The sequence below is a fragment of the Neophocaena asiaeorientalis genome, unplaced genomic scaffold, assembly GCF_003031525.2.
Source record: "Neophocaena asiaeorientalis asiaeorientalis breed wild unplaced genomic scaffold, Neophocaena_asiaeorientalis_V1.1 scaffold757, whole genome shotgun sequence".
NCBI lineage: Eukaryota > Metazoa > Chordata > Mammalia > Artiodactyla > Phocoenidae > Neophocaena > Neophocaena asiaeorientalis.
Window position 1 is genome coordinate 1,143,417 of NW_020172686.1, and position 15,734 is coordinate 1,159,150.

The window sequence follows — 15,734 nt, forward strand, 5'->3', positions numbered from 1 at the left end:
CTTCATAAGAAAGTATTATCACACTATTCCTTTTTCTTAATATAAATTTATTTATTTTACTTTATTTATTTTTGGCTGCATTGGGTCTTCGTTGCTGCACACAGGCTTTCTCTAGTTGTGGTAAGTGGGGGCTTCTCTTCATTGCGGAGTGCAGGCTTCTCATTGCGGTGGCTTCTCTTGTGGAGTACGGGCTGTAGGTGCTCGGGCTTCAGTAGTTGAGGCACACGGGCTCAGTAGTTGTGGCACATGGGCTCAGTAGTTGTGGCTTGCAGGCTCTAGAGCTCAGGCTCAGTAGTTGTGGCGCATGGGCTTAGTTGCTACATGACATGTGGGATCTTCCTGGACCAGGGATTGAACCCACATCCCTTGCATTGGCAGGTGGATTCTTAACCCCTGCACCACCAGGGAAGTCCCTGTCATACTATTCCTGATGAATATTTAAGCTGGCTACAGAATTGTGGCTTAGCAGGTCTTTCCTTAAAGCACTTCCTTCTGGCCTCTGCTATTTAATAAGACATTTGCAGTCATTTGAATCACTGTTCCCTATAAGTGATGTGATTTTGTCTTCATCTTGTAGCAGTTTGGTTGTGATGTGATTGGTCATGGATTTCTTTGTTTATCCAGTTGGGGGGTTCACTGAGCTTGTTGAATTTGCAGGCTTATATCTTTTGCCAAATTTGGGGGAGGATTTAGCCTCGTTTAGCCCATTTCTTGAAACTTTTTTTTCACCATGCTCTTTCTTTTCTCTTTCTGGGACTCCCATGACATGCATTTGCTTTGTCTTGCAGTGACCTGAGCTCTTTCCATTCTCAAGTTTTTCTCTCTTGGTTGCTCAAAATGGATACTTTCTATGGACTATCTTTCAGATTCCCTTGCTACTCTCAAAGTCTGTGGTGTGCTGTTTCTTATTTTCTGATGGTATTCTGGATTTTTAAAAGAGTGTTTGTGCTTTCTTGTCATCTTAGGAGACTTTGGGACAGAAATCCATCTTGATCTAAAATCCAGATACCTTTCTAAAAGTTAAATTTGGTTGTATCACTTCCATCCTGTAAAAGCTCTAGTGGCTAACTGTCAGCAGCAAGAAGGTGGTGTGGTCACCACGTCTGCCCTGCCTCCACTGTGGCCTGCAGTCCAGTCACTACCCCACGCCTTGTGACCTTGTCTGACTGAACTGTTTGTATCACCTCAGCCCCAGCAGTGCGGGGCCCCATATTGGAGTTGCTGTCTCTCAGAATGCTTTTGCATCTCCTCTTCTGTAGAAAGCACTACTAATTTCCTAAAACTCATTTCAAGCTTCACCTCTTCAATAGAGGCTGATGTGACCACAAGTGGAGTGCCATGCTCCCTGCTCCTGACCCATGTCATGCTCTCCCTGTCTTTCTGTCTCAGCTCTTAAAGCAGTTTCTTTTATTTATAAGTGTACATGTTTGCAGCTGTCTACAAACTGAGCAGTTTCTTAGGATACTATTTTATTATCTGTCTTTCACTGCCATCTCTTCTGGTGTCAGATTTGAGGTTCAGTAAATATTTTGTTGGTGGTTTGGAAGATTTAAAGTCGTGTATTTCAGTTCTCATGTAAGTGGAAGGATGAAAGAATGCATAATGACATTTTATCTCACAAAATAAGAGTGCAAAAATAGGGACCCAGTAGACATTCTGTAACTTGCCTTGGTGAGAATGATGTGCTCAAGCTCTGGTACTTCTTTCCCACATCACCTAGTGAAAGCTGCTTCTGATTCGCTGGGATTGTGCTCTTACAGGGGTCGTTCTCATTTGAAGATTTATCTGTGGACTTCACCCAGAAGGAATGGCAACTACTGGCCCCCTGTCAGAAGGACTTATACAAGGATGTCATGTTGGAGAACTATAGCAGCCTCGTGTCACTAGGTAAGAGAAGAAACTCCCTGGCAGTCCAGCAGTTAGGACTCTGTGCTTCGACTGCAGGGGGCAAAAGTTTGATCCCTGTTTGGGAAACTAAGATCCTGCAAGCCGTGAGTGTGGCCAAAAAAAGGAAAGAAAAAAAAAGCAAACTTGCCCAGAGGACCTCATATTGTGTCTAGTACCTGCTTCTTCTTTTTTAGCTGCTGAGAGCTCTGGGACCTCCAAATCTTTTAATGATTTTGGACCTAAATTTAGGAGATCAAAGTTCTTGGACTGTGACTCCAGGGAAAGTATTTGGATCTCACCTTCCAGTAATGAAGTCTTAATTTCATTGTGCAGCCTCTGAAGTTAATAGTAACAGTGGTAGTGGTAACTCCTGAAACATGTAATTAACTGTATTTCACATATCGTGCGTATATTGGCTCACTTAATCATAAGAGCAATCCTATGTGGCAGGTGTGTTACTTTCCTTGTTTTCTTTCTTTTATTCTAATGAGGAAATTGAGGCAAAAGAGGTTAAGTAACTTTCGCAAGGACTGACAGCTAGTAAATGAAAGAGCCCGGATTTGAACCCAGGCAGACCAGCTACAGAGTCTCTGAATGGTGTATGGTTTTGGACTTGAATTATAGAAGTCAAAGATTCTTAGACCTTATTAGCCACTGGGAAGACCATTACCTTTCCTCTGAGAATTACTTACTCTGTTGGTATTCAGATGGGTGGCTTCACTGGGTCAACTAATGCCAACCCTTGCTCATTCTTCAGAGGCCCCAGATGTCAAGCAGTGGGGGCCAAGGCCTTTGTCATTTCCCCTGAACAGGGTATGAAGTTATGAAACCTGGTGTCATCCTCAAGTTGGAGCACGGAGAAGAGCCGTGGACAGGAGATGGAGAAATTCCAGGTTCAGACTCTTCAGGTGAGTGTTTGAGGACCAGACCGAGGGGAGAAGGTGGAAGTTCAGTCTCAGCTGGGTACGGGTCAGTATCTTTGAAACGTGCCTTAGAGAGCTCTTCTCAAAATCTCCAACCTTTGATGGCGATTCAGAACAGTTGATGTGAGCTACTCAGGTAAAGCACATTTACATGTGGCTTCTTTGCTCATAGCTTGAAGTGAAATATTTCCAGCTGGTCTGGGCCATGATGTTATTCCCTGTCTGTCACATCTGGGACTTTGACTTCTCGTTAGGTGTTCTGTCCCCTGATGTGGTTAAGCCTCTTTTGTCCTCCCTCCTTCTGTGATCAGAGACACCTGTGCTTGTCCATCAGGGCTTTATTTTCCCTCACTTTGGGCATCTCTGGCATGAAGCGCTCTCTCTTCAGTCTCATTGTCAGAAAATGGATTTTCGTTCCTCCCAAACCATTGGTCCATTTCTTCCCTTTTTTTTTTTAAAGGAATGTAGCACAATCATTTTTTTTTATTTTTTTAAATTTTTAAACAAATTTATTTATTTGTTTATTTTTGGCTGCATTGGGTCTTCATTGCTGCACGTGGGCTTTCTCTAGTTGCGGAGAGGGAGGGGCTTCTCTTCGTCGCAGTGCACAGGCTTCTCATTGTGGTGGCTTCTCTTGTTACGGAGCACGGGCTCTAGGTGCGCAGGCTTCAGTAGTTGTGACATGTGGGCTCAGTAGTTGTGGCTCGAAGGCTCAGGAGTTGTGGTGCACAGACTTAGTTGCTTAGTTGATCCCATGGCATGTGGGATCTTCCCAGACCAGGGCTCAAACCCGTGTCCCGTGCACTGGCAGACAGATTCTTAACCACTGTGCCACCAAGGAAGTCCCATCTTCCCTTTTTAAATTAGGTTCCGGTGTGCTTTTTCTGGGGCTTAGACACCATGGAGTACCTGGAATTATCTCTTCCTAACATGTTTTCTTATTATTTAAGTTTTTTGCCCTTTGGAAAACATCTTTTTAAAGGCTTCTCTATTCCCACTTAAAACTGGGCCTAATCTTGAACTTCCCAAATTGCTAGATAGATCCAGGTTCTCATCTCCTTTTGCAAGTTGTCTTATGTGGCACCACCAAGCATCCAGCAGTGCTCTGATCAGCTGGACCTCCCTCCTCTTTCCCCGCTGTGATATTGACTTACTTCAAGGTCCCTCAAAAACAGACCCTGAGATACTTATCTGAGTGCAAGAACTTAGTGGGGCTGTGACCCCACAGTGTTAGTGGGAGAAGAGGAAGTGAGATGGGGCGGGGAAGGAATGCACAAAGGGTGTGCTGCTGGGAACCCTCTGAAGGACCAGGAAGCTGGTATCACCGTAACCCTCCTGTCTCTCAGTGACTGAGCACTGCTGCAGGGATCATTAGGGCTCCAGAGTGTCTAGCATGCCTGCACACGGCCCAGATGTGCACTTGCAGCCCACGGAAGGTCTTGGTGAAGAGATGTGGGCACCTGGGGTGGGCCCCACAGTCAGCCCGAGCTGCAGTGTCCTCTGAGTGTAGCTGAGGGAGTAGGTGAGGCTGAGGACCCACGGAGCAAGCCCATGTGGCCTGTTCAGCTGTTTCCTCCTTCCCCCCAAGTTGGTGGTTGACTCTATTCAATCTACTGTCTGCTTTCTGTTCTTGTTTACAGCATTTAAATTTTTTTCAGTACCTAGAGGATAGACATTGTATTCAGACTGGGAAACTAAGCTTTAAAAGGCATTTATTCCCTCAGATAGCATTTCTAGGTTTTATTCAGTAAGCATAACTATAGAAGGGTTCACAGGGTTTTTTTTTTCCTAGAACAAGTCTTGCAAGTAAATGGTCACATCACTTGGCACAAGGATAACCAAGAGAAGCTTAAAAATATGAAACAAGATCAAGAATGTGATGCACTTGGAAAAAATTTCAATCTGAGCATGAACTTTGTTCCTTTAAGGAAATCAAACAGTGAAGGTGATATAGGTGGATTAATTTTAAAACATCATATAGATTTACTTATTCCAAAAGCAGATTATGGAAAAACAGAACCAGCTGACTTAAATGTATTTGATAAATTGTTTCTCCATACCAAGACTGAGGAAACTGATACTTGGTTAAAATACTATGAATGTGATAAGTATGATAAAGCTAGCTGTAAGAAGTCACAGATTATCATATATCACAGAACCCGTTTAGGGGAGAAGCTCTATGAATGCAGTGAATGTAGGAAACGCTTCAGTAAGAAATCAAGTCTCATTAAACATCAGAGCAGACACATAAGAGAAATAGCCTATGGCTGTGGTAAATGTGGCAGAACCTTTCCCCAGAAGTCACAGTTCATTACACATCACAGAACGCACACAGGAGAGAAACCTTACAGTTGTAGCCAGTGTGGGAAAGCCTTCTCCCAGAAGTCACAGCTGACATCCCATCAGAGGACACATACAGGAGAGAAACCGTATGAATGTGGTGAGTGTGGGAAAGCCTTCTCCCGGAAGTCACACCTCATATCACACTGGAGGACACACACAGGAGAGAAGCCCTATGGATGCACTGAATGTGGGAGAGCCTTTAGTGAAAAGTCAAATCTCATCAATCATCAGAGGACTCACACAGGAGAGAAACCTTTTGAATGCAGAGAATGTGGGAAAGCCTTCAGCAGGAAATCACAGCTTATCACACATCACAGGACCCACACAGGAACAAAACCCTATGGATGTAGCGATTGTAGAAAAGCCTTCTTTGAGAAATCAGAGCTCATTAGACATCAGACAATTCATACTGGAGAGAAACCCTATGAATGCAGTGAGTGTCAGAAAGCCTTCAGAGAGAGGTCCAGTCTCATTAACCATCAGAGAACACATACAGGAGAGAAGCCTCATGGGTGTGTCCAGTGTGGGAAAGCCTTCTCCCAGAAGTCACACCTCTTATCACATCAGATGACACACACTGGAGAGAAACCCTTTGTATGCACTAAATGCGGGAAGGCCTTCAGTAGGAAATCCCAGCTTGTCAGACATCAGAGAACTCACACAGGTGAAAAACCCTATGAATGCAGTGAATGTGGGAAGGCTTTCAGTGAAAAATTAAGCCTCACTAATCATCAGAGAATTCATACAGGAGAGAAACCCTATGTGTGCAGTGAGTGTGGGAAAGCCTTTTGTCAGAAGTCACATCTCATTTCACATCAGAGGACTCACACAGGAGAGAAACCCTATGAATGCAGTGAGTGTGGGAGAGCCTTTGGCGAGAAGTCAAGTCTGGCAACTCATCAGAGAACACACACAGGAGAAAAACCTTATGAATGCAGGGATTGTGAAAAAGCCTTCTCCCAGAAGTCACAGCTCAACACTCACCAGAGAATTCACACGGGAGAGAAACCTTATGGATGCAGTCTTTGTCAGAAAGCTTTCTTTGAGAAATCAGAACTAATTAGACATCAGAGAACTCATACAGGAGAAAAACCTTATGAGTGCAGTGAATGTAGGAAAGCCTTCAGGGAGAAGTCAAGTCTCATCAATCATCAAAGGACACATACAGGAGAGAAGCCCTTTGAGTGCAGCGACTGTGGCAAAGCCTTCTCTCGGAAGTCGCACCTCATACCACATCAGAGAACCCACACAGGAGAGAAACCCTATGGTTGCAGTGAATGTAGGAAGGCCTTCTCTCAGAAGTCACAGCTTGTTAATCATCAGAGAATTCATACCGGAGAGAAACCTTATCAATGTAGCGAATGTGGGAAAGCCTTCTCCCAAAAGTCACAGCTCATTAATCATCGGAGAACTCATACAGTAAAGAAGTCCTAGGAATGGCATTAACACTAGTCTTTGACAGAGATCTTAACTGCATTGTACTTCAGAGGATGCAGTTATGGTAAATCTTCCAGGTAATAGTCGCATCATGTTACGTGTCTGAGTCCCCGTTTAGGGTAAGGACTCTAAGTGAGGTTCAGCAGATTAACGTGTTTATTATTACGTGTTAAAAATGCATAGAGAAGAATGACCCTATGAAATGCAGTGGATTTTAAAAACCTTTCAAACCATACTCAAACCTTACACAGCAGAGAACTAACAGCAAAGAAGAATGCTGTGAATATCAGGAAGGCTTCCAGAGATCAGATCTCATTAGCTGTCAGAAACATTCCCACTGGGAATGAATCCTAGTCCAGTGAGTTAAGGAAAACTTTATGAACACAGCAAGTGAGGTAATATTTTCATCAAGAAATGAAGCTCGGGGGCTTCCCTGGTGGCACAGTGGTTGAGAGTCCACCTGCCGATGCAGGGGACACGGGTTCGTGCCCCAGTCCAGGAAGATCCCACATGCCGCGGAGCGGCTGGGCCCGTGAGCCATGGCCGCTGAGTCTGCGCGTCCGGAGCCTGTGCTCTGCAACGGGAGAGGCCACAACAGTGAGAGGCCCGCGTACCGCAAAAAAAACCCCCCAAAAAACAAAACAACAATAACAACTCCATAGGACTGTATAAGGTTCACAAAGAGTGGACCTAAATATAAATTGCGGCATTAGTTAATTAAAAAAAAAAAAAAAAAAAAGAAATGAAGCTCATTGTACACAAAAAGATGCCCTCAGGAATGAAAATCGATGAAAATACTAAATATGGGACAATCTTCAGCAAGTAACCCCACCATATTGTATTCTGTGGGTAAACCTAACAATTTAAAAACATTAGGAATATGTGCCCCTAGAAATAATGCTATAATGGAAAGCCATGCATTCTTTATAGACATGGGTACCAAAAATACCCAATTCTAAATGATATTTAGGCAGAAGTATGTTTTTGAAAATACGTGACTAAATTGAGTCACTGGAATATCTAAATGAGAAATTTCTCAGTGGTATGTAATTGTGGCTTATTTTCCTGTGTCACATAACGTGTTTTGTATTTAGGAATTGTGTATGGTAATGTAATTGGGAGCATGAGATGCACATGCCTTGTAGTGCCTCTGATGTCTTTTAAGACACACCACATACCACTGGTTTTTCTATTTTAATGTTACTATAAAAATGGTAACTCATACATGTCTTGTTGTTCAGTAAGTAGCATGGGTAGTATCACCACATTTCCTTTTCCTTATGATTTGTTGGTTTATAAAAGCATCTATTGTTGTTACTGACCTTTCTCTTTAGTAACAAAAGCCAACATTATATAAAGTCTTTTGCATCCCGAGTCTGAGAAGCAGTTTATACAAAAACCTGGTTAACAAGTATTCAAGGGCAGAACTATAGAACAGCACAAGTGACTCGTGAGCAGAGGAGAGGAGGTGTGTGGACTCTGCGCTCACCCTAAACGGTGGGACCCTCTCCTCACAGAGTGCGGTGCCCCCTGGTATTGTAAGTGCCATGTCACCCAAGTACAACTTGTATTTTAACCTACTGTGATGAAATAGCATGGATACTTTGTGCTGCTATTATGTTTTTTGTGTTCTGTAAAATATCTTGTAAAAAAATTAGATGCAGAAACCAGTTATTTGAGAATTTTGTGGTGAGAAGTATATCTTTGACATATTCAAGGAAGCCTATTTTGCCTTCCTGCAGATTTCTGTGATTAGTGGACAAGTATTAGGAAACAGGTTTTTTATTATTTCATCATTTGAAATATTTGTGTTTCACCGGCCTTTCACCTGTTACATCATGCACACGGGAAAGTTACCATTGCTATAAGTGTGGTTCCTTTTGAAAATGCATGAAATATTCCTGAGCTTACTTAGAATTTTGTAGTAATCTCTATAATGTTGCTTGACAAAGTCAACTGTATTTTTTGTGTGATGGTGAAATTCAGAAAAGTCCAGGATTGGCCTTGTTTCCAAACTTGTAAAAATCAGGCCGTCTCTCATGCATAAGTTGGTTTATCAGTGTGGTGTATGGTACCTTTGATTCTAGCGTATTTTTCCCTCTAATTACCAATTTTACATCATGGTTGGAAAATTGGGACTTTTAATAAATGATAATAATTTTGTGAACCATTGTTCCAGAATTTCAACAGCCAGATTATCCTTTTTTTCCACATGGTAATTTTTAAAAGTCCCATTTCCCAAATTTTTATTCATACTTAAATTTATGGACTTCCTACTTTTCTCCCTAATACCTGAAGGTCATTTTACCAGGTGGGGGAACAAGTAGTTACACTGTGGTGTCTTACTTTGTGTTTTTTTCCATTTTTTCCTTTCCATCTATCCTGGGTCTCTTTCCTCAGCCTAGAGGTTGATTCGTTAGGTCTTGGATTGAGCTCAGGAGTCTGTTGTCTAAAAACTTTCTTATTTTGCTCACTCCTATTCTAGATTATTCTGTTAACTACTAAATACTTAAGCTTAGAACTTCCTTTACGAGTTGATGGAACTTCAGCACTAGCCTCTTGATTGAATCCCAAGAGCAAATGTGTTTTCTAAGGGTCTGTTGTTAGTCATCAGGAGGGCTGATGCTGGCAGCAGAGGTTTTGTTTATCAAAGTACCTGAGGTGGAGACTCAGATGTGTTGTGTAGAATTCACTGGGAGCTCTCTCTTCTGAAGTCACAAGAGGGCTCTGATTCTGAAATTGGAGATTCTTAGTGTCGTGTTTTAAAATTACCTTGGTAAACCACAAAAAAATGTGTCTCCACATTTCCTGTCATTGAGTCTTACCACAAACTCCACATCAAGAGGAAAGCCACTTTTAAAGTTAGACTGGATTTACTTGCAGTTTCATGAAGCACAATAAATTACAGTGAGATTGAATACGTGAGGGGGAGCATCTCCTTTCCTTTCCTCTTTCACCACCCAGTTCCCTCCACTGGCCTGGGGACGATCCTGCAGAGCACAGTTTCTGTTGTATCCCTTTTACTAAGTAATGGATCTTCTGGAGGTCCCGTCTGTGAATTTTGAGACCTGTCTCAGGACTGCCTTGTGTTCAGCCTTTCTTTGTGGGCTTTGATATCTTCTGACAGTTATCTGTATGGGTCCATGTGTTCCTGATATTTTGGTTTCAAGAACAGCACTTGCAGAGCCCCGAAATAAAATGAACCTAAAGAATACCAGATTTATCTACCAATACCTGTATTACATAGCAGAATATACATTCATAGACATTTGGATCCTACACTTGAGACCTCAGTCATTTGGTCATTTATTCCAGCAATATGTGCCCAGGATGTCAATTTCAGTGAGTTTGTTAGTCTACAAACATGGTACCAACAAGCTTTCAGATGTTGAGCACCTAGTCCTGGCCTACATGCTGATAAACTAACTCAACCATGACCCTTGCAGCTGTATGCATATTTTTTGCCCCTTTACTTTCATCCTTTTTTAGTCCGTTTTTCGCAATTATACATAGTAGTTATTTTAAGATGCAATTCTGATCTTATACTCCTGTGCTGAAGTGTCGTGTGGCTAATTGTGGGCTGGAGGTGTAATATCCTGTGGCACGTGAGGACTTTACCCGTCATTTCCGAATACTTTATCTTTCCTCTTACACAGTAGTTTTCTGGCTTTCTTGAACTATTCGCAGTTCCTTGAGATTTCTACAATCTCATCGTATGCTTTTTGCAAATCTACTGCCAGTGAAATGCCCTTGTTACTTGTTAACGCCTATTCAGCATATGTGAACCTGTACATGTACTTGTCACTGGTGATATTATCATTGCATGTTTTATCTTTTCCATGAGAAAGCTTCTGGAGAGCTGGGACTATCTTGTTTGTATAATTTTAGCAACTGAAGCTTTAGTACATAAATGTGGGTGGTGTCATTGGCTGTGTTTTCTACCACATGGGGAAGTGTAGTCTGCAATGAGAGAGAAGAGTGAAGTCACCATGGAAGCAAAGTCATGAGCACCCTGGCTGCGCCCCAGGATCTGGTTCTTGTCTTGATGTCCGGGTTCATCTCTGCCCTTTTTCCTGCCTTGGTTGTTGGATTGTTCTGTGAGATATCCCAAACATCCTTCTAATAAATCCCCATGTTTTCTTCAGCTGGTTCAAGTTGTGTTTGTTACAACCCAACTAACAGCGAGGTCAGGCCGTGTTGTAAGTTGGGGCTTCTGGAAGCAGATATGAAGTTTGGGGTGCAAGATGTTTATTGAGGATCAACATGAAGTGATGGGAGAATAAAAAGGAAAGGATTCGTCAGAGAAAGAAGTGACACTGCACTGCAGGTTGTGGAGACCTTGGCCAGGCCAGCGGGGGCGCTGAAGCAAGCATCGCTTGTAAGAGCATCTCACATTTGGCCAGGATGCTCCGGCCCTTACAGCCCTGAGTGGTCAGTCAGCAGAGGCAGGCTGCCCTGGGAAGGGAGTGACCTCAGGTGAAGCGGCTCTTTCCCCCCTGGGGCCAACTCTGGATGCACTGGCGAGGGGGGAGGCGTCCCTGCCGCTGGGCAGAAGGTCGTTCCCTGAAGAGGGACCTGGGTGGTGTATCTCCATGACCGCACAGAGCATCCCTTCCCAGTGCTGGGCGTGTCTAAAGAGAGACGAACAAAAGGGAGATCAGGACAAACTACAGCTCTCCTGTTGCAGTTGTTTCCTCTCATCTGTTACCCATTCCAGATTCTCACACGGCTGCAACCCATGCTGGCGTCAGCATGAGCCAGGTCCTCGAGAATCTGAGGGGCATCTGAGGCCTGGTCACCGTGCCCTTCTCAGATCCCAGCTGCTGAGTTTCTCCAGGTACCGTCACAAGTGGGCAAGGAAGCCCCAAGAAGCCCTTCGGTGGGTCACCCGAGTCCACTCAGACTCCTCTTGGCCCAGCTGTAGCAGCAGCCTGTTCTCCCCATGGTGTGTCAGACACCCCTGCAGAGACCACGGCTTCACTCACCTGATGGCCCCTGGGTACAGGCACACAGTCCCCAGGTTGGTCATGGGCTTCTTATAATTAAGTGGAAGATGCTCTGTCCCTGTGAAAAGTGTGTCCCTTTTGGGGTTCAAGACCTCTAACTGCAGAGCCCGGAGTGGACAGTACTGGAAGCACAAAGGCCCCTGGAGGGTCGTTGGTAGCGGTGGTAGGTGAGGCCTACCCTCACTTCAGCACCCAGACCCATGGGTTCTTCTACTTTGAGGACACAGCACCATATAAAGGGCTTTTGTCCAGTTCATAGGCTGCACTTTGAATGGTGGCACCCTGTCCTGACAGAATATTGCTTCTGAGCTGGGGCTTCAGCTGTGCTTTCACTAGGCTGTTCCAAAGCTCTCTTGCACAAGCAGCTACAGGGTGCACCCAGTGGGTCCTTTTGTGCTGGGCATAGTCTCGCACACCCTTTGGCTGCAAAGTGGGTCCTCTGGTCTGATGCAGCGTATGTGGGATCCCATACTGGCTGATCAGACATTTCATAAGCCTCTGGATAGTGGTGCTGGCTGAGGCCCTGTGGGCAGGAAAGAAAACACATACCTGGAATATGTGTCTCTCCTGTGAGAAACACACCAGCCTTTTGAGGGTCAGCATAGTCAAGTGCCAGTTGGTCTCCCCAAGGAATGGTGCTGTACTGGGGCTCAGTCTTGGTCTCTTATTTTAGACACTCTGTAGTGGCCAAATCAGCCATGGTGAGAGAGGCTCTGTGCTGTTGGATGGGGTGGACATTCTTGGCAATTAGAGTAACCCTTGCATTGGATCCCTGGCCTTTGGTTAAGGGCCACCGTGGTGGGGAAGGCCAGATGGATGGCTCTGAAACTTACTCCCCAGATAAGATAGTAAATAAAAACAATACTGGGACTTCCCTGGTGGCGCAGTGGTTAAGAATCCTCCTGCCGACGCAGGGGATACGGGTTTGAACCCTGGTCCAGGAAGATCCCACGTGCCGTAGAGCAACTAAGCATGTGCTCCACAACTACTGAGCCCGTGCTCTAGAGCCCGCGAGCCACAACTACTGAGCCTGTGCTCTAGAGCCCGCGAGCCACAACTACTGAGCCTGTGCTCTAAAGCCCGCAAGCCACAAGTACTGAGCACGCATGCCACAACTACTGAAGCCCACGTGCCTAGAGCCCGTGCTCCACAACAAGATAAGCCACCACAATGAGAAGCCCGCGTACCGCAACGAAGAGTAGCCCCCACTCACAGCAACTAGAGAAAGCCCACGTGCAGCAACGAAGACCTAACTCAGCCAAAATAAATAAATTTATTTAAAAAAACAACAACACTACTGCCTTCCAGGTAGGGGCTGAGAGAGAGGGTGGCAGAGATTAGTGCTGTTCTTAAAGACCTGAAGGGTGCCTGGGGGCGTGTCCCTATCATGTCCCTGTTTGGTTCGGTAGCATAGCCCGGGTAGAAGCCCGATGTATCCTAGAGAATGGCTATAGGCTAAACACTAGGCTAGACCATAGCCAAGTCGTGGTCCAACGTGCACACATGGCCTTGTTTCTATAGCAGATTTACGTGCCCTTGGGTACATGGCATGCAGCCTTTGATTTGACAAGAGCACTCTTTTTATCCTGCTCAGGAAAAAGGATCAGAAAATGTTTGCATTACCGTGGAGCAGACAGCAGTACACATTCACAGTTTTATCCCAGGGCTGTCATAATATAGTCTGAAGAGACCCAGACTATCTGGACGTGCATAGAACATCAGCGTGTTCCACTGAGGCAGTGAAATCACTCCAGTCAAGCAGGATGCACATGAGGTGGCCAGCAGCCTGGGGACCTGATTCCCTACACGCACCCCAGAGGCTGGGCGATGCCCTGTGAACGGTTAGCAACTTGCCCCAAGGGTAGCATAGGGCTCACTTTGCTGCACGCTACCTTATAGATTATTCAGGAAGTTTGGGGAGGCTGGTTTTCTAGTCATTTACACATTTATTGACATCAAGTTATAGGTATTTTCTTACTAATTTTGGAATCTCTGTATCTAGTTATGTTGATTTTTCTTTTTGAAAAATTCCTCTTTTTTTTTTGGCTGCTTTGGATCTTTGTTGCTGCACACAGATTTTCTCTACCTGCGGTGAGCAGGGGCTACTGTTCATTGCGGTGCGTGAAGTTCTCACTGCGGTGGCTTCTTTTGTTGCGGAGCACGGGCCCTAGGCGTGTGGGCTTCAGTAGTTGCGGCACGTGGGCTCAGTAGTTGTGGCTCATGGGCTCTAGAGCACAGGCTCAGTAGTTGTGGCGCACGGGCTTAGTTGCTCTGCGGCATGTGGAATCTTCCTGGACCAGAGATTGAACCCGTGTCCCCTACACTGGCAGGCGGATTCTCAACCACTGTGCCACCAGGGAAGTTCTGAATTTTTCATTAATAATATTTGTGAATTCCCTTTTATTCTTGTTCCATCTTGGCGGAAGTTTATTTATTAGCTTTTACAGTGAACAAGATTTTGATTTCGTTGATCTGTCAGTACCTTTGTTTCTGTTCAGTTAATTAGCTGAAAGCTGGACATGGCAGAGGCCAATCCTAAGGCAGCAGAAATTCCTTGGCAAAAGTATTTAAAGAAATATGATTGTTGATCTAGATTTATCATGAGTAATGCACTCACCAATTCCTCCAATTTTGACCCCCAAGAGGGACCAGAAGACACTTCTTTTACCCGGACACTGAGACACTACGGGGAGATGGGAGGCCCAGCATCCTATAACAAAATGTGCTTGTTTTCCAAACTGCCCCCCATACCAGACCTAACCACGGATCTGCTTGCTTTAACGTTATGCCAGGTCTAGAATTTTTGATAAATTGAATCTTATACAAGAAAATGTGCTTATCGGCTAAGGGTGAAGAGGGAAGATGCTGCCGCTGACGTGAGACCACTGCTATCAGAGGGGAGTGTAGGAGTCTGCGAGGGAGCAGTCCTGGTAGCAGAATTTAGTTTTGAGAAGCCAGGTGGGCATGGTTACTGTGTCACCAAACGTAAGTCCATGTACCCGACAGCACAGTGAGGCCAAACAATAACAAAACGTCAGAATTTGGAGCAGAGGAAGGTATATTGCAGGGCCAAGCAAGGGACGGGTGGCTCATGCCTTAAAAACCCTGAACTCCTGGAAAGCTTTCCCCAAAGCCCTTTTACAGGAAAGGTGAGGGAGGGGCCTGGGTAGCTGTTGCAGACTTGGTGTCAGATCCTTTGTTCTTGAGGTCAGGTCACCGGCAGGTCATGATGTCCCTGTAAGCTTCTAACAAAACAGAAGCTAGCTAGTCTCTGTTCTGTTTCTAAGCCTCCTGGCGGCTTTTAACACTTAACAAATCCCACGAGCAAAGCAACATCATTTCCCCTCGTTTACTTGTTCAAAGTCCCAAGGCTTGACTTTCGCCCCCAAGGTCCAGATCCTGCCTGTGAGCAGAGGGTCCCTGCACGGGCTGGTCACCCTGCCCTGGCGTGCTTGTCCAGCACCCGGTCTGGGTCGTCCCGCCGGTACCCAGGCCCGGCTGAAGAGGCAGATCTCAGCTGGTGGCGCCCTCAGGGCCAGGTCCCCAGACCCTGCCCAGCCATCATCACCGAGGACCAAGCTGGCCCTCAGCTCACCCACCAGCCCCAAGGCTGGAGGACCTGGAGAGCCCTGGGGAGAAGGCTGCGATCCACCTCTCACTGCACTCTCTGACCCAGGACCCCTGCGCGTCTGACTGTTGGCCCAGTGGGACCTCGAACCGCCAGGCTGACGGTCCCGAGCTAAGGGTCTCTCCGTTACGGTCATTCGCTAATGGCTGCTCCCCTGTCCCACCCCTCTTATAACTGCAGTGGGTTCAGGCTATGATGGTAGTCAGAATTGCTGGACCTATAGAGACCTTTGGAAGTGGTTAACTGATCATGGGATCTTAAGGTCCAAAATAAAGGGACAGCTTATGAAGGTCTTATCTTTGTAATAAAAAGTATAGAAGCTGGATATCCTTGAGGATAGACCCTGTCATTGGGTCACAAGTACATACTGTAAAACTTAGGAACCGTCCACAGGCTGTTTTACTGACTGTTCCTGTGGAAGCAGATAGATGTTAATACTGGCGGACTTACCCGTGATCACCACCCCATTATTACACTATCTTTGCTTAAAATGGGTCGTTGGATCTGCAC

The 15,734-nt window shown here is 45.3% G+C and overlaps 1 protein-coding gene across 6 annotated transcripts in view; it reads left to right on the top strand.

Moving 5' to 3' along the window:
* The window catches only part of LOC112396238 (zinc finger protein 84), a 95,339-nt gene that overhangs the window by 58,969 nt on the left and 20,636 nt on the right, over positions 1-15,734 (top strand). For 5 of the 6 annotated variants that reach the window (XM_024739894.1, XM_024739896.1, XM_024739893.1 and 2 more), the window contains 3 exons: positions 1,761-1,887; positions 2,700-2,795; positions 4,603-7,072. In XM_024739894.1, coding sequence (XP_024595662.1) covers positions 1,761-1,887; positions 2,700-2,795; positions 4,603-6,587 — 2,208 coding nt within the window. In that variant the 3' untranslated portion in view covers positions 6,588-7,072. Of the gene's footprint in view, positions 1-1,760; positions 1,888-2,699; positions 2,796-4,602 lie in introns of those variants that run through there. The other variant, XM_024739901.1, reaches the window with a different exon arrangement.